This window comes from Tubulanus polymorphus, chromosome 2 (assembly GCF_964204645.1).
Source record: "Tubulanus polymorphus chromosome 2, tnTubPoly1.2, whole genome shotgun sequence".
Taxonomy (NCBI): domain Eukaryota; kingdom Metazoa; phylum Nemertea; class Palaeonemertea; order Tubulaniformes; family Tubulanidae; genus Tubulanus; species Tubulanus polymorphus.
This window is the reverse complement of record NC_134026.1, coordinates 22,535,950-22,557,281: the sequence shown is the minus strand read 5'-3', so window position 1 is coordinate 22,557,281 and position 21,332 is coordinate 22,535,950. Positions and strand designations below refer to the sequence as shown.

The 21,332-nt window shown below is 36.1% G+C and overlaps 3 protein-coding genes across 3 annotated transcripts; 2 read left to right on the top strand and 1 right to left on the bottom strand.

Annotated features, from left to right (window-relative positions):
• The first annotated feature begins 56 nt into the window (after positions 1-56).
• Positions 57-6,686, top strand: LOC141899884 (UV excision repair protein RAD23 homolog A-like). The gene is made up of 9 exons (XM_074786488.1): positions 57-250; positions 894-972; positions 1,270-1,349; positions 1,838-2,043; positions 2,694-2,883; positions 2,961-3,138; positions 4,240-4,370; positions 4,525-4,671; positions 4,994-6,686. The coding sequence occupies exons 1-9, from the start codon at positions 185-187 to the stop codon at positions 5,114-5,116; spliced, it is 1,200 nt and encodes a 399-aa protein (XP_074642589.1). The 5' UTR covers positions 57-184; the 3' UTR covers positions 5,117-6,686.
• Positions 6,687-11,637: 4,951 nt separating this feature from the next.
• LOC141899045 (uncharacterized) lies at positions 11,638-15,223 on the bottom strand. The gene is made up of 5 exons (XM_074785197.1): positions 15,128-15,223; positions 14,401-14,578; positions 12,639-12,849; positions 12,055-12,247; positions 11,638-11,960 (listed from the first exon to the last, which is right to left on the bottom strand). The coding sequence occupies exons 2-5, from the start codon at positions 14,556-14,558 to the stop codon at positions 11,638-11,640; spliced, it is 885 nt and encodes a 294-aa protein (XP_074641298.1). The 5' UTR covers positions 14,559-14,578; positions 15,128-15,223.
• A 30-nt stretch (positions 15,224-15,253) lies between these two features.
• Positions 15,254-18,064, top strand: LOC141898609 (ester hydrolase C11orf54 homolog). The gene is made up of 10 exons (XM_074784605.1): positions 15,254-15,295; positions 15,713-15,809; positions 15,902-16,000; positions 16,084-16,157; positions 16,341-16,442; positions 16,694-16,768; positions 16,850-16,930; positions 17,019-17,168; positions 17,267-17,380; positions 17,467-18,064. Exons 2-10 carry the CDS (start codon positions 15,743-15,745, stop codon positions 17,638-17,640), a joined length of 936 nt encoding a protein of 311 aa, XP_074640706.1. The 5' UTR covers positions 15,254-15,295; positions 15,713-15,742; the 3' UTR covers positions 17,641-18,064.
• The last annotated feature ends 3,268 nt before the right edge of the window (positions 18,065-21,332 follow it).

The window sequence follows — 21,332 nt, the reverse complement described above, 5'->3', positions numbered from 1 at the left end:
TAGGATTATGGTGGGATTCGAACCCGCTTCGATGATGACGTCACATTTAATGGCGGCGATCGTAGGACGGCCAAGTCGGCTCGAATTTTCGAGTGATAAATTAATGTAAATTGCTCTATTCTGTAAGCGGTGCCGCGAGCTGAACCCATTTCGATCGTTTTTAATTGAGCAACAAAACGACAATATGCTCATCACACTGAAAACCCTTCAACAGAAGACGTTCAAAATTGAAATAGAAGAGACGGCGAAGGTATGCGGCGGTGTGGTGGGGAGACATCTCGAATTTTGCAATTCACCACTAACCAGGCATATTTGAAAATTGGGAATCGCCAATCGCCACTACACATGTGCCCGTAATGGGGAGGCAGGGCAAATTCCCCGTCTTATAATAGTGCTGATCATATATTTTTAGAGATTTTGCTGGTCTAATCCAATGAACGTACCCAATTTTAGTACAGAAAATTTATGGAATAGTCGATTTGATAAAATGATCCAAATTTGAAAATCTGTCCCTGTTATTATAGTTTAAGTGCCCCGGTTGGGACCAAAATCAAAATTTTTCTGAGTTAGTGTCCGTACCTTAAAGCGCAAGGTGAGACGGATGACACTAAGATAGGCCCCTAATTCCTAACTTGTTTGTAAATTGATTGAGCCTTTGTGTAAAAAGTCAAAAGTGGAAATGTCGCACTAAAAATCGCATCAAAGCATGCCAACTAGTTTTTAATTAAGCCTTCTAAGAAATTTACTCCCTTCAACTTTAACCTCCTGAGCAGAATGAATCGCTATCCAATCAGAAAAAGCATCATTACATGCCTTAGGCCTAACCTGAAATTGCGTAACATTTTATACCTGGTGTTTGCTTTAATGATATTATTACATTGTATTATTTCTAGGTCAAAGATTTGAAAGAGAAAATCGCATCTGAGCGTGGAAATGATTTTCCTGTTGGCGGTCAAAAGTTGATCTATGCTGGTACGTTTCTTTTTTGGTTTGGTACCTAATAGATTCCCTTGATCCATGCTTTTTGAAACAATTTCAGTTTGAATGAAATGTCTCTTGGGTCAAAACTGATGCAGGGGTTCTTAGACCTTTGAGATGATAAGCAAAAATTAAATAATAGGGGCCCACATTGTTTCTTCTCTAATCAGCCAGGTAATTTTGTAACCTGCATTAAAATTTGTTATCAGTTCATTTCTAAAGCTGCCGGGTCTGTCATTGTTAGCTTGATCATGATTTTAAAAAATGTAATGTACAGGGTATTTTTTGTAGGTCGAATTCTTGAAGATGACAAAATCATATCGGAATACAAAATTGATGAAAAGAACTTCATTGTTGTAATGGTGGCAAAGGTAAATGGGAAGAAATGGAAATATCAATTCATACGTAGTTCATATTGATTGAGCGATTTCATGTACTGTATAGTAGCCACAGAGAATGATTATCTATAGACGACTTAATCCTAGCACGCGGTCCATAAAACCACCCCTGATTAGTTCTTTTATCCTTGAGATCATTTACTGCTTCCATTGCTCATCCTCGGCTGGGATTTATAGAACCTGAAATGTTAATAGCGATCCAAAAAAGCCTGAAATGAATATTTTGTAGCTCTGGCCAGGTAAATCATGGAATTTGAAGTAAAGCCAGGAAAAGCCTGATTAATCTTACTATACCATAGGTTTTTGAACAATACTTGCTAGTATTCATTTCTCAATTCATATCTGCCTATCTGGTAGTCAAAACTTATATCTAACATAAACTAAGCAACTACGTAGTACTCTGTTGTTTAGGAATTTTCACGGAAAAATTGTTTTGAATAAAGTATGTTGATTCATTCTAGCCGAAAGCGACGCCCAAGCCTGCAGCAGAGAGTATGGAATCGACATCTACTGCCCCAGCTGCAGCAGCGGCTCCGCAACCTGCCGCTGAAACTCCTGCTGCGAGTCAGCCTGAACCGAAAAAAGATGACCCGATGGAAACGGAAGCAAAAGAAGAAGATAAGCCAGCCTCGGCTACCGGTGCGACTGGTACAGCTGCATCTGCAATGTAAGAAAATTGTATTATTAGGATAGTTTTAATACGGCAGGCCAGTGCAGTAATCATGTAGAAATGTTTTAGTTGTTTCTAAGGTAAATTGTTTTTGTTATTACAAATAGTAAAGTCAATTCCTTTTAATTTGTAGCAATTTTCATACGAATTAATACAAGATATGTGACTGCAAAGTTTTGCTAATTCTTTTACCCTATAGTGCATTGACTGCTTCCCGGATCCAGAATCAAATATTTTTTCTTGAAATCGAAGTATTTGGTTTCAAACAGTTAAAAGTGCGTGTAACATACATCTCTAGACAATACAGGTCACAAGAGAATGATGACTGGTGTTGTGTACACTACAAATAATCAATATATCAATATTGTTGTATGACTCACTGTTATGAAGTGCTAGAGATCGTCAACTTAAAAATACTATAAGGAATTAAGTTACAATACAAATGATTATTATGAATTAAGTTGTGAGTTGACCAGGGAAAATAAACAGAAAGTGAAAGGTAATTTAAAGATAAAAATGATTAATGAATATACAAATTTATGAGCTACGAAGTTAGCAGACTTGAGTGTGGTGAGTTACTAGGTTGCAGATGTTCACTGCCTATATGTTATTATTGGTCTTTAATGAGATTCGCATTTTTTCTACAGCACAACTGATGAAGTGGCTGGTAGTGATACTGGTGAAATAGTCAATGCGGAGAGTGCACTAGTGACTGGAAGCGCATACGAGAATACTGTTACAGAAATAATGAGCATGGGATTCCAACGAGAATTGGTGGTACGGGCGTTGAGAGCTAGTTTTAATAATCCTGACCGAGCAGTCGAATATCTGTGTATGGTAAGTACAGTTACGTACTGATTTCCTAATATTCACTCAATATAATCAGTGTAAAATGGATTATATGATTTTTCTAGGGAAATATACCAACTGTTGCACCTGAAGCTCCAGCTGTACCTGTTGCCGCACCGGAAGCGGGGCAACCCCCGGCTGCCGCAGCACCAGCCACTGGCAGTCAACGGGCATCATCTCAACCTTCCAGTACACCAGCTGCTGCAAGTACACCTGCAGCTGCACAAGGTGGAGGAGGCGGAGGTAACCATTTCAAATCAATGGCTTGATTTTATTTATTAGCTATTGTTTTGTTCGTCCTTCTGTGGACAGGATCTAGTTTCTTTGGGAAGTTTTCATTGCACTTTGATATATGGTCTAGATATTTGGTTTATATGTATTACCCTAGATGCATCTGTAGCCCAGATCAAAATCAAGACGGCCAAATTGCGCTCAATTTGGATCGGCAATATCAACACTCTAGCATATTCTTTTTTTGGATCAACAGTGTTTATCCTTATAGAATGGTTCTGAGAGTAACTTTCTGTTAGCTCTTCGTCACACATATTGTAGTCACTGGATATACAAAGCTGATATTTTGTGGTCAGGAGGGAATTCGGTGTTAGAATTAGAATGGAAATTTTCGTCTGTCAGCTGTTTGCCATTCGGAAGTATTGGGAGAAAATGAGCAAAATTTCAATGAATTTTTCCCCATTCTACTAATCGGTGCTTGATGTCACTGGGAGAGCCCTTCAATATCCAAGTTCAATGTATATTGAACAAATATTGCATTGATTGTTTAGCCACATGCTAGTGAGTCAAACCTACCGGTTTTACATGAGCATGTATATATCATCATAGTTGAACCTGCTTACTAGTGTTGATGTTTACCAAGATTTCATCTTTATACGTATTGCAAATCCCATAACAATTCGATTTTTCTGCTCAAAAGTAAACCGTACTCATTTGATCCTACTGGATCCATGGTCCTTTATCGAATATTTCATGGAAAATTGGACGATTGTACTTTTTATCGAATTGAGGAATCCGTTGGCCTCCAATTGTGCTATATCATTGGTCACGTGACCTTTTGGAGAGTCCGAAACCTCCTTTCTGTTGAGGTGGTGTGATTCGTGATTCAATTCCGTAAATTATGACATGGTCTATTACTGTGGTGAATGTCAAGGTCATTTCAAACCACCTTCCAAGTTGGTATGGTGTCCCTGGAATCCTTGACAAAATCCTTGTGTTGTGGGGTTAGGTTCACAAAATTCTGCTAGAGTATCAATTATCAATAGTTTTTACTCTGGTTCGTTTGCTTAACTTCTGATTACAATGTAAATGCTTTTATTTTTCCTATTACAGGTATGGGTCAGCTTGGTTTCTTACTAAATCTACCCCAGTTTCAGACGATGAGAAGAATGGTTCAATCTAACCCAGAAAATTTACCAATGCTCCTTCAAAGTATCGGCCAATCGAATCCCGAGTTATTACAAGTGAGTTTCTGTTTGTTTCTCCCGTCAAATAATTCAAAAACAGCAAAATATCCGTGATGCTTAATATCATCTTCATTGCCATTTTATCAATTCAATTCATTGTGTAAATTTGAGCTGAGATTTGGTATACATGTATATGTTTGTATTTTTGCAGTTAATCACCCAGAATCAAGAACAGTTTATTGAAATGTTGAATGCGGACAGCGCTAGCATACCAGCCGACATGTCTGAAGCTGCACCTCCCGCGCCTGGTTTTGAAACGATTCAAGTTACTCCGACCGAAAAAGCTGCCATTGATCGCGTGAGTAATCAATACTGTGTATTTCAATTCGGGTGTTTGAAACTGTAATGTAATTAGTTATTGGGAACCTTATCCAAAAAATCCAAAAATAGCTGTGTTACTGAAAAGTTTAATGGTCAGTACACATTACATTTCAATGAAAATTTTATAAACTTGAAAAAAAAGTACTGTTGACTCTATTATTTCAGTGCAAGGCGTATAATTATTAGGATTTGACACATATTTCGTCCCTTACAGATCTATGTGTAAACATAAAAATGTCCTAAAAATAAACATTTTTTTGAAACATTGTTTTGTCATGTTTTTCATTCCGCGATTTTAGATGGTTAGTTTGGGATTTCCGGAAGATGTTTGTATCCAGGCATATTTCGCATGCGACAAGAACGAAGAATTGGCGATAAATTTTATCCTGCAAGACGATGGCAACTTTGAAGAGAGGAGCTGATGAAATTCATCAAATTATCGTAACGTACTGTGTACAAAAAACAAGGTGTTTTGAGCTTGTGTATTGTTAATAATAATGACATTATTTTGTGCAGAGATTTCTGAGAAATTTGTTTTGTTTCTGAACTCGATATGATTATTATGATTTTCTTATCATCTCTGTCTGTATCATCAATTTACTATCTATCTTACCATCTCCAGAACTATCAGGCCTTTGTAACAATCATCATCGAGATTTTTTGTACCTTTGACATGTCTGCGCCACAACACTTCTAACATTATTATTACCAATATCATAATATCAATGAAATGAATAAACAATATAACTAGCAGCAGTGTTCTCTCGCCCTAAGCATGCGTGTATTGGCGTCATCATGGATGTAAACGAAACTTACATTGCTTGATATTCAGTGGTACAAGTATATTTTAACCTTATTCTCAATCGAATCTGTTGTAAGATTTCTTGTCACGTACGGCTAAAACCCTCAGCAAGTTACATTTCTGTAGTTACATTTCTGTCTCCACGCTCTCGTAACTTGAATTCATATACATGACAAACATCTTGATAACGAATGTAGAAATGTAAAAGGTTCTGCTTTTACAATGCAGTGTGAGTGTTTCTTTGTGGCTGACTTAGAACATGTGTTCTGATTGATCTTACGACATCTCATTATATTGCAAATGCCAATTGAATGGTGTTAGCATTGTGGTGCTTTAAGTAATACAATATACATGTATATCTACATGAATACAGCATTTTTCGTAATCTAATGGTGAAGTGAAAATATTTTGAATACGTTGTAGTAATAAACATGGTTTGTAAGTTAGTTTTCCTTGGAAATGATTGAACGCTTAACATTTAATATGAACAATGTACGAAAGGATATCAACGTCCCGAACAACGAACCTAGAATTTTTTGTTAAGCCTAACTAGAAAATCAGGTGCACGCAGCCTGGCACGCAGTAGCCTCGTTTGGCAACTTAGGCTTTAGTTAAATAATAAAATGTTGAATATCTAGACCTTAAAGCTACACCAACTGGCACCACTGATTCTCTTTGTGCGAGTTAAAGTATGATGTGTACATGTTCATCCAGGATGGAATCGGAAACCGTGTAGTTAACAGCAGTGGCCCATGCAATGGCGATGCTTTCTTCATAGATGCTTGGTCTTATATAAATCGATAAATGCAAATGCATGGAAATTTGCTAACTACTATTAAAAAGTATTGTACATAATATGACCCTATTTAATAAAATGTGAAATTAAATTCATGCTTAATTGAAAAATGTTGCAAAAATAGGTAGGGTTCGTACACGATGTATGTTTATCAATGTGTGAATTTACAAAATTTGTTATGTCATTAGCAATTGCTCTCTCATCACTACATTCTTTGTATGTTATTATTATATTTAAAAGTAAAACAAAGAGCATGTTTACCGTGTGGATAATAATACAATGATGTACAGTTCACTGATAACGTAGATGCTTGATGGTGATAATATTCACGAAAAGGAGATGAATAAAATGTTTCAATAAGTTAATTTTATGAAGAAAATTAATAAATTGGAATTCCAGCATTTCATAAAATCTTTTAGCCATTCTTGTTGACTTCTCAAGGATTTTCCTCATGTGGACATTTTCCCTAAATAGAAAGTGCTGCAAATTTAGGATTCATCTTATTTTTGTTGAATAATGAAACGATAACCATGCAGTCTCAAAAGTAACTAGAATCGGGCATGTCTGGAGATATATGAGGATCTGATAAAATACGCTGTATTATTGATACATAAATTAACATGATCAATGAGTAGAATACAATTCCATTTTAGCCCACTTTGGCCTAGTCTCAGCAGGCTATTGCGTTCATTTTTCGTCCATCTATGGACTATGGAACGACAGGTGGACAAAAAGGGAACAATCCAGTTATTTTGGGAAGTTTTGAAGACGCTTCAATGAATTGTCTTGATTTGGTTTCTACGTTATCTACCCTAGATACTACTTCTACAGCCCAAAACTGCGCCAATCGGATGCAAGATGCCCGACTATGTTTGAAATTTTGAAGATGCCCGATCAATTTTCTTGATGTTCCGTATGTATATGTATCCCCCCCCCGGGCCCATCATCACATTTGGATTTACTTGACACAAGACGATTGTCCTGTGACCTCCTTTTTTGAGTCCAAAAAGGTAATTTTTGGCTTGAATTCTAAGACCTGTAGATTACTATTCATCGAAATTTGTGATGGGTATATATTGGGAAGGAACCTTTAACCATAGAACTATAACGAAAGGCCTTCCCTTCCATTGTAGTTCTATGCTTTAACATATCAGAATGCCATGATCAGTCAATCGGCAGCCATCTTAGTCTCATCAGTCCTCATGGTTATATGTGCATAAAAGTTTCAATTCATGGTCGTGATATTTGATAATTGTCAGCATTCTCATATAACACATCTCCTTATAATACATTGAATTAGGGTACCCAGCTTTTTGTTCTCCCCATCAAGGGGAGTCAAATGTTGAAGTAACTTTTGGAATGCACTGTGGAGTACAATGGAAGTAAAGATTAACCAAGATAACTGAAATATAATTTTCATAAGAATTTATTCATTCAATCGAAAATCTTCTTGCATATAACATAATTGCCATGACTTCAAAAGTCATTGATAGTAGTTAGACTTGATGATAGATAGAGTACAGGAAATGGTGAGATCATAAGATGATTAACCAAAAAAATAAATTTATGGCTTGTAAAATCCAAGTCGTGCGATCTAATACAAAGCAATTGATCATTATTGTAAAGATAACTGAACGGCTGCTATTAATTTTCATCAAATGTCCATCATATTTTGCAATATTTCGATGAACAAAATCATACAATCAGCTTTCAATTAATCATTGACAACGATGCATTAAACTTAGTTAAAGTCGGAGAGGATTTTCTCAACAATGCCACCATCTACCCATCATAAATGAACCATACAATTGAGATAACCACTAACACATTCCACTAGGATGATGGAAGAGAAACATTCCGGGATAAGAATACGGACTTGATCAGTAAATACATGTTTGGTGAGCAAACAATTTCTATATGATAAACATATTAGTGTTCAAGTATTGACTTGTACCTAGTCGCTGAAATGATGGCCAGTTTTAACTTAATTTTTCTGGGTTAACTCCACTGATTTAGTTGAATTACCTTCTTGTTTAAAGTTAAAACTGGCCTGTTTAACTGCAAATTTATGTGTATTAAGATGTGTATTGATTTAAGGATGACGTGTTGAATGATAACAGGTGTTAAAAAATAGTATAATTAGTATATTGCAGGATATGAATTTACTGACATACAGTTTCATTGTCTTCCAGCACCAGCTGTGATATACATGTCAGTGTACACGATCTTATTCGGTGATGGATCCAGCTAAAATAACCAGCTGTGCTTGCTAACGATTTTTTAGCACAATAGAGCACGGATCTCAGACCACTCTCAATCTAAGTGTTTGACACGTAGAATGAGATATATACTGAAGCTAGAGTACCGCATATTAGGGTTAAACCAAACCCATACTGCGGTACGCGTGCTGACTTCCAGTCTATCTTGAGTTGTGACCAACAAATTCCTCATTCGATAATGAGCAATCCATTTAGAAAAAAGAAACCTCACTATAGGTATCAGCAAGATCCAGATCAAGTATTGGTATATCGCAAAAGCACGTTTTATCGTGTATAAAATGGAAAAAATTCATCTGGTTACACGCACTAAATTAACACTTCAATCATTTTAAGGTTAAATTAAACACATAAATCTCTACAATATCGTAGAGCAGTTTTTGCGATGTAGAAAACAGTATAGGGTTTGAGGTATATTAATTAGTTATATGATTCAAATACAATGCGTAAAGGTAAGAAAAATTGAATACGTATACATATAAATGATGATTGAGCACTAAAACTAAAACGAAATGATTTTAAAGCTCTTCTTTATCTTCCTCATATGGTACTTCAGGTTTGGTCATTTTAAAGCCTTTATCCGTCAGTGCTTTATTACACTCTTCTCTTTTCTTCTCGGCCAACAGGACTCGCTGAAATACAGCAATAACAAGTTTACATTTAATGATCGCTTTTAAGTGAGGTGGCTAATCAACATATCAAAAGCGACTTAATAAAAAAACGTACCTCAACTTTATCCCCTGCTTTATTCAAGAAAAAGATGACAGGATCGAGACCTGGAACTGTTTTGAACTGAACATTTTCGCTAGAAAAATTGTCAAGGGTTTTACTACCGCAATCCATTTACAGTCAAAGTCGTGAGTTAAATGAATGTAGGATACAATTTTCAAAACATGCGGATTCAGATTATGAGTGGGCTTCATGCACGGTGTTAATTGTTCAAAAGAATGGGAAATCAATCAATTTTGAACTAAAATTTGTTCAGGTCAATATAATTTCATTCTTTTGATAATTAATCAAACAGTGGAACCACATTACAATGAACCCCAGGGACCATAAAATATGTCCATCATAGCCGATAGTGTGTGGTATCTAGTATGAAAATGAAAAAATTGCCCTGACTGGGACAAAATTCGAACCATGTTTGCTATAACTGATAAATCATTATGTCCTCAGTCATTACAATGAGGTTCCATTGTATCTGTCAAACCACATCACTTCAGAGTGTCTGTGCAATCTTGCTCCTTAATAGACCTAATCATAATGTGATTGCTTATGACGTCGAGTAAATGACTTTTCATTCATGCGAGCAGGATGAATTCTATGCCATTACCCACTATCTGTAATTTTTCCTTTTTCCAACACCTGACTTGAAAAAAGCAAATTTGACTGGTTACTATTCTAAGGATACTAATGTTCAATATCTTGATAAATGAATGCCTTCACTTGTGGAAGGCGATTCAGTCGTCATCCTCCGCAGCTCTGGAATATAAAAAAGGGAATTCTAAGCATTCCAATTGTAACATAAGAAGCATTACCCTAGATTCTGCTTGCCACTGAGCCGATTACCTTACACATTCCCCAGACCAAATATTGAAAGTTTTTCTACTTAATTAATCAGTGATCATGACCCATTGTCACTTAGAATGTCCTGGGTTATACATGCCCAAATGGAAGCAGAGTCTATCGTATATGCAGGTAAAATATAAAACCAAAAAATACAAGGAAAATGTAAAGAAAAAGATATAAAGAAAAATAGACAAAAGAAAAGAAAGCTTTGAAAGAAGTAGTAAAATAGAAAATCTTAACCAACACTTAAACAGCGAAACTAAAATGATTTCGGAGGCCTCTTGCTTATGTAAGACACACCCAAAATCGTTCGCTTTTCCTAAACATATGCTCAGATTTCGGGTGTGGCAAACTATGCTATAGGCCCCTGAAAAAAACTTCAGGTCAATAGAGAGGTAATAATAGTAGATAAGAATAGAATAGAATAGAAAAATGTGAAAACTAAAAATCATATCAATAGAAAGGAAAGAAAATAAAAATGATAAGAAGGATACTATCGAGGAACATCAGCAAATATGAAAGCCTTCACTTTAGGAAGGCTATTCAATAATCATCCGTCGCAACTCTGAAGAAAATTGTTAACAATGCATTTACTAATTTTAGTAATTTCATCAGATGTTATATTTCGGTACTTAACACTACACATTTGCGCGCTAATTAGTCTATTAGGCCTACTTACCTCTACTCTTGCGGATACAATCACTTTGTCCGAGACATCGTACTTTTTATGCACTTGGCCATCGTCATCTTCATCATCTTCTTGAGCAATTACGGCTGCTACAAACAACGCTAAAATAGCAAACCGAGCAAACCACCAACGCGCCTTCATGTTTACTTCCGCATGTAACACGACACGCTCCACGCATTCACATGTATTTATACATGTAGTAGAGGGCGCTACTGCTAGTTTAGACTGTTCGCCTGTCCAATAAAGGTAGCGACCGGCAACCAGTCTACTGCTAGTTTTATCCTCACTTGCCAGCGCTCCTATTTAATTCAATTCCACCTTTTTTACTTCGCACCATGATTTATTATTGGTTAATCTATAAACATAAGGAGCTGGACGATTTTAATCCACGACTTTCTTTCCTGATTTAAATCTACACGTAATTATGCATCGAATGGCTAAGAAATAGGTAATTGGCCTATTGAGTTAGTCTCACCCGCCAAAGACCCAAGTTTGGTCGATTTACACCATTTTAAAATTTACGTAACAAAGATAAATTCTATGAAAAAGAAAAAAAAAAACGACAACCAGGTGTATACATACATAGGCCTAATGTGTGTCAAAGAAGCCCTGCCACTCAAAACACATCTGAAACTTAACTTTCTTTTCAAGCGAAGGACAAAAACATATTCATCTGTGATAACAAGGGATAAAGATATAGAGACACTTCAAAAGACTCATGGAGACGAAAGTAAATCTATACCAACATTTTTTATATAAACGAATATATTATCAATAATCAACAACAAAAACAGTTTAAGTAACAATAAGGTTCACTCGCGCAAAGCACCTTTACAAAGTCCTAGATGAACTTTATGTCTCAATGATGGTGGCACTGAACTATTAACATACTGCTGTATAGATGTAATGTCATATCTGTCGGAGAAATGTACTAGTAAAATGTTTTCTACATCCTTAAATAGTTCGGCATTTTCTGCGATGTGCCATAAATGCATATGTCCACGATCGTAAGCCATGTTCACTTTTCTTCCATTATCCATATAATCAATATAAGTCGCTTCGGTTATCAACAGTTTCACTTTGAAGATATCCGGGTTTTGAGATGGATTCAGGAAGGCAGCGATAGTAGTATCCCCTAGGTTAACGACAAGCGAAAAATCAATTCAAAGCCACACCTGCATGAATCTTATTTCATTTCGTTATTGATTCAATCAGATAGATGTTCTCACCTGTGTAAGCCACTTCCGGAATTTCCATAATGTCATGTATTACGTGTCCTTCTTTATGCAATCTTGCTATTTCACGTGGATTAAGATGTATGTAAGCGGGTTTCAATGTTCTAATGACCTTATATATAATATAACCTTGGCTTTTTACCGTATGCTCAGTTTTAATGGCTTTTAATTTACGATTCCAGGGTAGCTGAAAAAGATGATGAAAGATTTAGATGATTCAACGAATGATCTAATTGAAGTAAAATAGGTCCGCGGTCTTGAAAAACATTTCATTTTTTTATTCAATTCAACTTATCATCAGGGTCCAGTTCCACAGTTCCAGAGTTAAGATTTGACCCTGGGTTAAAACATTGAAAATGAACTAACTTTAACTCAGAGTTAACTCTTAACTCACAACTGTGGAACTGGGTCCGGGGTCCAGTTCCACAGTTCCGAGTTAAGATTTGACCCTGGGTTAAAACATTGAAAATGAACTAACTTTAACTCAGAGTTAACTCTTAACTCACAACTGTGGAACTGGGTCCAGATGTCTTAGATATATTGTTAAGCAGGGAAAATACAATTGTCTAATAGCCTACCTGTATTGCTTCTCCATCATAATCAATACCTTGAACATTCATCTTGTTCATAGATGAAGACCTCTCTTGCATCTTGCCAAAAACTTTCCCGACATCTTTCAAAGTATCAACGAGATGACTCGGTGCGTAATATGTTGGCATCGACATTCCATACAAATCTCGTTTAGCTGTGTGATGGGCAATACCGGCTATATGATCGATATGACCATGTCTACAACGAAAATAGACAAATATCTTTCTAATCTCTATTTCAATCTGGCTTGAGAGCATTCCTAGTGGCCTAGCTCAGTCAGTTTTGGTGGTACATACCTGATAAAAGTCTTATTAGGACCAGAATGCATTGGCAGTCGACCTAAATCATCATTTTTTAATCCATTTGAAACTGTATTGAAGGATATCCAAAAAATCTGCATTGAGGGGGGTTCCTGAGAGAAAAGAGACTCCTGATTAGAAAGTTTAACAATATGTGTCCATGCCTACCAACTGAAATTTGATACGTAGGCATGGAAACATATTGTTAAACTTTCAAATCATGGAGTCACTTCTCTTCATTTAACCCCTTTCAGTGAAGACTTTTTGGATATCCTTCAATACAGTTTCAAATGGATGAAAAAATGATGATTTAGGTCGACTGCCAGTCCTTTCTGGTCCTATTAAGACCTTTATCAGGTATGTACTACCAAGACTGACTATGGAAGCCCTGAAACGACATTACGAATTACGTTTTACGAATTACGTCTTACGAGTTACGTTTTACGACTTATTTTGGGCAATGATTTACCACTACATTTCGGTTCAATTTTTCACAAGAGGTCAAGGTTGTGGTGCACTCTCCGTGTCGTGAATATTAAACTTTGGGTAGCATGCAGAAGGCAGCACTGTGGTGAAATCGATTGTAATTTTTTGCCGAATACTTCAACTAATAACGATGATGGATGACAAATGCTTTTCTTTCAAATAAAAATATATATTTTCATTATTAAAAGCTAAGACTTGTTATGATCATTTGTTACAATTGAAGAATTGTATCTGCACCGATATGGAGTCCAATTTCTTTTTATTTCCATGAACCCCGAATAATTTCCAATTTTGTATCGTCTTAATCATTGTGCCCTTCCTTGCCAAACAGGACAGTGTCAGTGTTTGTAATTTATTATTTAATGAATCCGGGCGTATGCAGGCTGAATCTCTATACTTTTGATCATTTGAAATTGTCACTTTTTGACTTCCTTGGTCTTATTATTATTTGTAATAAAAAATGCGTACGAAACTCCCTCAATTTCACAATATACATGTATATATTTCGAAATGCAAAATAAATTCAGTCAGATTCATTCTTCGTCATGATTCGACTCATTGCAAGCCCGTGTTTTTCCAAAAACCTTTTTAAGCAATAGCCAATAAGTCAATGGAAAACGTAAGTCGTAAAACGTAATTGTATAAGACCTTGACCTCGCGCGACATACGAAATGCAGGGAGCTTATATGGTAAATCGTTAACCTAACTCGTAATTTGTAAAACGTAACTCGTAATTTGTAAAACTTAAAATGTAATTCGTAAAACGTAATTCGTAATGTCGTTTCAGGGCTTCCATAAGTACTACCAAGACTGACTGAGCTAGGCCACCCGGAATGCTCTCAAGTCAGGTTGAAATAGACATTAGATGTACCTATACAGTAGAAGGAAGGTTTAAATTCATTTAATAGATAAGTCATTATTGAACCCTCTCCGCTTATAGTTTCCAGAATTTATTTCAACATACGTTATGCAAACATGTTCAGCCTCGACAGTTTCCCGATGAGCGTAGCCTATATCGAAACAAATCCTCATCCGATCCCTTACTACAACAATCGAAGACTCTAACCCAGAACAGGACCATGGAAGCACAAAAAAGTCACCAATTTTCAACCATGCAGACATTTCTTCAGTCTTGTGTATAACTTAAAAAATGAACAACTATGCCTATTGATATTTATAATTATTGAAAAAATGATTATCATGATGTTGAGGATCTCCTGACTCCTATGATAATGCATTGTCACTGATATTTTGCAGAGGACAATGTCACAATCGGCCACAATCAATCAGATTGATATTGATTCAATATCAATCTAATTGATTGTGGCCGATTTATTGAATGAAGAAGCACAGGGGTTTGGCGATGGGCTTGGATTTTATTTCCGGGTTGTTGATAATCTCGCGAGAATGGCGCTAAATATGAACTGCGAATAAATTCAAAATATCACGGAAATACCTTGTGTTTATATTGTTTATTTATCCGCTATAAAGTTTCGATAAACAATTGGTCGTTAAGAATCATTATCAGACGGTCGTCACGCTTTTCTCGCGAGATTATCAACAACCCGGAAATAAAATCCAAGCCCATCGCCAAACCCCTGTGCAATGTCAATGACCACTATACACATGACAGGGATATTGGGGCCGGTGCATCCTTGTATGTCAAGGGTCCTTGATTATTAGCTATATACCTCCTCTCTGTCTCTAACTGTCTATTCCACATGGAAATCTTTCACACACGTACTCTTCATCCCATTCCCAGTGCACTAGAATCAGCGGAGCGGAACGAACCAGTCTGCGACCTTGAGAACTCGATGTCACTGAAACCGCACTCTCAGCCGTTGAAGCGTATGTTACCGGTACTTGAGTATTTTTTGCTTTTATTATAAAAATTCCAATTCTGACAGTTGAAGATATATCAATTCAGATCAATTATCTAGCCTACAAATTATTGTTTTACTCACAGATTGCTATTAGATCGATGCTTTTGTATTAAAAAGTCGAATAGGATGAATATTGTTTCACTAATTATCGCCATAAACCGGGTTCAATAATCTTATTTGCGGTGTTCGGGCAATCCGTTGTTCCTGAAACCACCCGTACATCTGGTATTCACACGATGAATGAAAGTCCCCAGCGTCGTATTCTTTATCGTCTTAGTTTTTATTTAGAATGTTACATTTACTCTAACATTTAGACATTTGATGACCTAACCCCACTGACCAACATTTATTGTCATTGACATTGATTACATGCAACCTAGTATTTTTTTTCAGTGGTGATAAGAAAATCACTGACATAGAATAATGGCTGGTGTAGAAAAAGTAACTAAATCAACACTTTTTAGCCCTAACCTGGCTGAATTGGCTGCTGGTGAGTGGATTTGAGTTTGATAATTGCTGGGTTGTGGACACTGGACAACCAAGTTAATCAATTCTGAAATATGTTATATTTTTTTATTGTAGTACTGCAAGAAGGACTACTAAAAAACTTTGCAGATGTGTCAGTAAAAGTTGTTGATTGTCCTAATCTAACAGAGAAACCTTTTGCTTTGACTTCACAAGGTAGGCCTATGATTGGTAAATTTTAAAGCGCTTCGCTATTGAATTCACGAATGATTATTGTATTTATCATGCATGCTTGAAAGGTTTGTCTGGTGATACAAAGCTTGTTGATGTTGGCGGACCTCCCCACCTTGTTCCTATTGTAATGAAAGAAAAGGTAAATAGAAGAGAGTAGTAGGCCTAGAAGTTAAGAGCTTTAAAGGTTTCTTGGGCTTGCTTATTGGAATAATACACCGCTGGTCTACTTTGCTCCCTGTTGTGGGTCAAAATAACAGAAGTGGAAAACTTTTGTCATTAACCGTAGAAATGTTCTCCTAAATCGACTCATGATTTGTTGTAGAAGTACAATTTAGAACAAGTCGGCAGAGACTGTGGTTTGAAGAGTGGTGCAATCATTGGTGCAGGAGCTGGTCCTTTCCATGTTGTGGGCGTTAACTCGGAGGTATGGGTCATAAAGAACACCACAAAGTCCAACTCGTACAGAATGAATCAAATGAATTGTTTGTTTGAGAAAATCTGCATTTAGAAATGTCATTTGTATTTGGAATTTTTAAAACTAAATCAAAAACTGCATCAAACTGATCCTGAATATGCTCTCCTGGGTCTGATTATTTGGATAAGCTTCTTTGTTCTGTGTTCTTTGTTCTGAATGAACCTGGCTATAACACGATGTCTGTTTGTGTTGTTTTGCAGTTAATTGCTAATGTAAAGATCAACGAAAACGGTCCAAATGAGATAATGTCGAATATTTCCAAATTATCAAATAATGTAAGTGTGTCGAGTCACATTTCAAACAACAGCATGTAAACTTCTATCACTTGCCCTGATACCAGTATTTGATTTCCACAGGATCCGTTGTTAGAAAAGCTAGATACTGCTGACTTTGCTTTGATGGGAAACTTCTTCTGCTCAGACGGCAATCCTGGACAAGTTAGCTATTATGCTTTCATACATATGTCCCTGTCTGTTTGTATTTATATTGAAGAATAAATTGATACCTTTTCGCTACATTCCACAGGTTCTTGAAGTCAAAGCCAGTAAAAGAACTGGGCCATTGAATTTTGTGTCATGTATCCGCAAGTGCTTGTCTGATCACTATGGTGACAAACCGGTGGGCCTCGGGGGCGCATTTGTAGTTGATCAAGGCAAAGTGAAAATTCATGTTATGGTAAACTTAAGACTATACGAAATTAATCCGATTTCATTTAAAATGCATGATACGCAAGAACTTATTCAATATTTTCAATATTTTTTCAATCATTTTAGCCAGATTTCTGTTGTAACCCACTGAACAGTGAAGAGGATGTAAATAACTGGCTACAGTTCTACGAAATGAAAACTCCATTTTTGTGCGTTGGAGAACTTGTGTCTCATGACCCAGTAAGTTTTAAAACCGCTCACATTAAATATCTTACTTAAAGCAATAATGTGCTTCAGCTTGAAATTTGCATATTTCAATACTTCAGGGTTTAGATTTACGGGTAGAACATTTCCATGGTTACAACGATTTTGGCGAAGGTGGACATTATCATTACGATACCACTCCTGAAGAAGTTGCCTATCGGGGATATTTCAATGTTGCCGCACACCTATACAGAATAGATCCTCCGGTTCACACAAACTCTTTGGGAAGAAATTAAAAAGTTGCTCGCTATGTGAAATTTATTCCATCTACACAAAATGGTGCTACATGTTATTGTTATAATGACGTTCATTCCTAGTGAAAAGTGTACATTACAAGAGCTCCCTTTTAATTTTAAATTTCGAATTATCTCTAGTCTAATGCTTTCTCATAAAAATTATTGTATGATTTTCTGGAAAACATACATCTTTGTGTATTTATTTCTTCATTAGAGTTTAACGGATGATTCATCTCTTTTCATACACGTTTTGATGCACTTCGGTCTCATATTTTGCGAGTTTTGTTTATTGAATAATTAAGTATTGCGTATATAGATTATGTTTGGTATTTTGTTTCTGTGATTTGTCATTAAAAACAGTTTAATATTGCGAATTTATGTTTTAACTATATTTGGTAGTCTGATTGAGGCACAAATACATTTATTTATCGAATGGAATACTATTTGGTACGACTTGTTATTTTTGTCTTGATGAAGGAAGGTCATGCAGAGCGAGCGAACTAATGCCTTTTGTATGAATTACTTAGGAAAACGTTGAGGTATCCCATCCATATGATTTTCACTCGCCATGCCAATTTCACACGTGTTCTTAATTGAAAATATGCAATTTGTAGCCTACGGTCTAAAACAATAAAATGAAGAAGATTCGTATTTCACGTAAAAACTACAACAATTCATATATGGCATTTTTAATGAAGCTATACTCGTTCATGTTTACAGACACATGCCACATCAACGATAGCTGACTCAATCAATTCTAGTAGGGGTACAACATTTAAAAGTCGTTGAGAAATTTTTATCATTGGATTAAATACTAAATCACAGACGATATACAATGTATTACTTTTAGCAGATCGTTTTACTTTCTACATGGGATCCATTTTCTCTTGGCTCACAGCAATCTTTATGAAAAGCGTATTATTTTCAGTGTAGCAGCCTTCTTTTAGTTTCTGTAGTGAAACAAATTTCGGAAAACCTGAAAAATGAAAATCGAATAAACACGGCGCATCAAGAAGTAAATATTTTTGAAATGGCATCTTATTCACCTATGCTAAGATTTCTTTCTTTCGTTGGTCTTCCAAGAAATGGTTCATTTTCACGACATGGATTGGGAGTAAATGTTTTCGTCACGTGGTCTCTGTCGTATGTCTGATCCAAGAGGGAGAACGTTATCTCGTGACAGAAGGGCCAGATATGTGTCGGGTCGTACTCGCCTTTGATTAAACAGAAGAAAAGCGATACGTACTTTCCTTGAGCTGTGTAAAGAAAATAGATACACTAACCCAGTAATTTATAAGATAATCACTGTGAATATCATGACAGAATAAAAGAAAATTCAGTAATAGTTTTAGAAATTGTAAAAGAAAATAATTTGTTAAACAGAAACTTTACTTATGATATATGAATGAGAAAAGATATATTATTGATACCATCAAATGAACTGGTTGGTATACCTTTTCCTTCACCATGCGGACAAAGACTAACGATCATCTTGTAGCCACGCGGGTGGCTGAAGAATTGGGGACTATAGATAATTCGTCTGGTACCTTGCTCTGACTCCAAGAGCAACAATTTGATATTGTTTATTCGCCAGATGTACTGATGTTTTCCAAACACAGTATGAAAGTGTTTGATCTTGTTGTCAATCTGAATCATATTAAGCGATAGACAATTCGCTACAAAATGATGAATTTTTATCCTAAATGTTTCGCTACATTAACGAAGGTGGATATACTTTGGCGACGATAGACTTTATGAAGAGGATTTATCGATTGTGACACAAGTAGAAAATAAAAGAGTTACCGTAGATATGAGGTCGTTGACTTTTGTTCGTGTTCTTTTGTTTTCATCCAGAATTCCGCGATTTTCCGCTAACCCTCTGGACATCGATGTTAGCTGTTTTAGTTGATCAGTGGACAACGTACCGCTGTTGGAAAAGAATATCACCATAGCAGAAATTTTGAAAAACATATATACCATGTTTTTACAAGTTAACAATACAAAATTTGATCTAAAGGTAGTAAATTAGATATTCCTCACGGTGATAAATTTCATTATCGCGACCTGATGAAATATTTACATTCCCACATACCGCTTTGTGTCACCGTTTTTCGTATGTTTTTCGGCGCAAATCTCCGCCATACTATTCCAGAATCTACATATACTATGAAATTAATTCCAAGATTTTTGATTTCATATAAATTTGTCACCATATTCTAGTGTCTAAAGAGTTTGTAGTTGAAAAAATTTCTGATTGCTACCAAGTTACGTCTATATACGACATAAACCGAGGCAGTTGTCTAGCAAAATCCAATGATGAAAAGCTTTACTCGATTGAATCCCTAGTGTATACTTTGAAGTATCAGTGTACCTTCATGAACTTTCGAAACATTCAAGACCTTATGAAACAGTTCAATATATCTAGAACTACTCAACTTCTCGAATATCCGGTCTCCGGCTTTCATTCTTTTCTTGACACGTTTGTTTAACCAATGAGCTTTTTCTGAATGCAATCCAGAAAATTCATTGTTCTTGAATTTTTAATTAACCTCGTCAAACCCAAGGTTTACCATTGAGTTTCCACCGACGTATACCGCATTATCCTGATGAATTTTACTAATTTTGTCATTTGTTTTTCATTGTATACGGTACTGCTTTATTGCAATCATCTTACCTTTTGTTACAGTCACGTTTTTCTCTCAACATTGAGTTTTCGCCATCGGCTTCGTATATTGCCTGATCATCCATTTTCACAGTTGTCCCATTATCATGCACCATACCATCCAAGGTTGTCCAATCACCTAGATGCACCTCATCACCCAGCGGCTCTCCATCACCCACAGATATTCTATTGGCCAGATGTGTCCCACCACTCAGAGATATCCCACCACCAAGAAGTGCTCCAACATCCTCCTCATCAGACTCTGGCTCTCGGGGGTTTTCATAAGTTGTATCTGTTACAAGGTTCGTGACAGCTGACATCTCTACGTCTAAGTATTCTTGATAGCATTCCGTATTCCCATCTTTTATTCCGAATTTATTCACTTTCGAACAAATTTTCCCTTTTCTAGCTTTGAATTTCTTAATAGCTTCATGTACAGCCTCTGGTCTGTGCAAAATCCTATCAACCTCACCCTTTGCTTTTCCAGGCGACTGTTCCCGCTGACTGGGTAACATATTTTGAAATTCCTTGAACGTAGACTCCTATTCCTTGGCTGCTATAGAGACTCGACTGCTTGTTATGGTTTTATTTGGTTTGTTTCTTAGAGACGTTTCGCAGTATCTATACCCGGCGGGTCTTTGTTCCGAAATACGAAATTAATGGATGAATTTCTTAGAATAGTAAAACTGTATCTAGATGCACCATTTTTTCTTGATTTTTTTCACATTTCACTTATCTGTATATCCCATGGTAACACACACGCATGAATCAATGATTTAGAACATCGGAAGTACTGAAAGCTTCTCTTAATTGTTAAGAATAAGAACAGCAACGATTGAATAGAACTCGACGTCAATGAAATAGCGACAATCAAAAAAAGAAACGCATTGATTTATATGAAGAGATATATTTCGTTGTTGCGTACATAAGGATTTCAATAATGATAAATGTGATATGGATAGAGATCTGAAATAACTATCATATCATGTTAAATCACTCAGTTCATGGCATCACCCAATTCGAAAAGCAA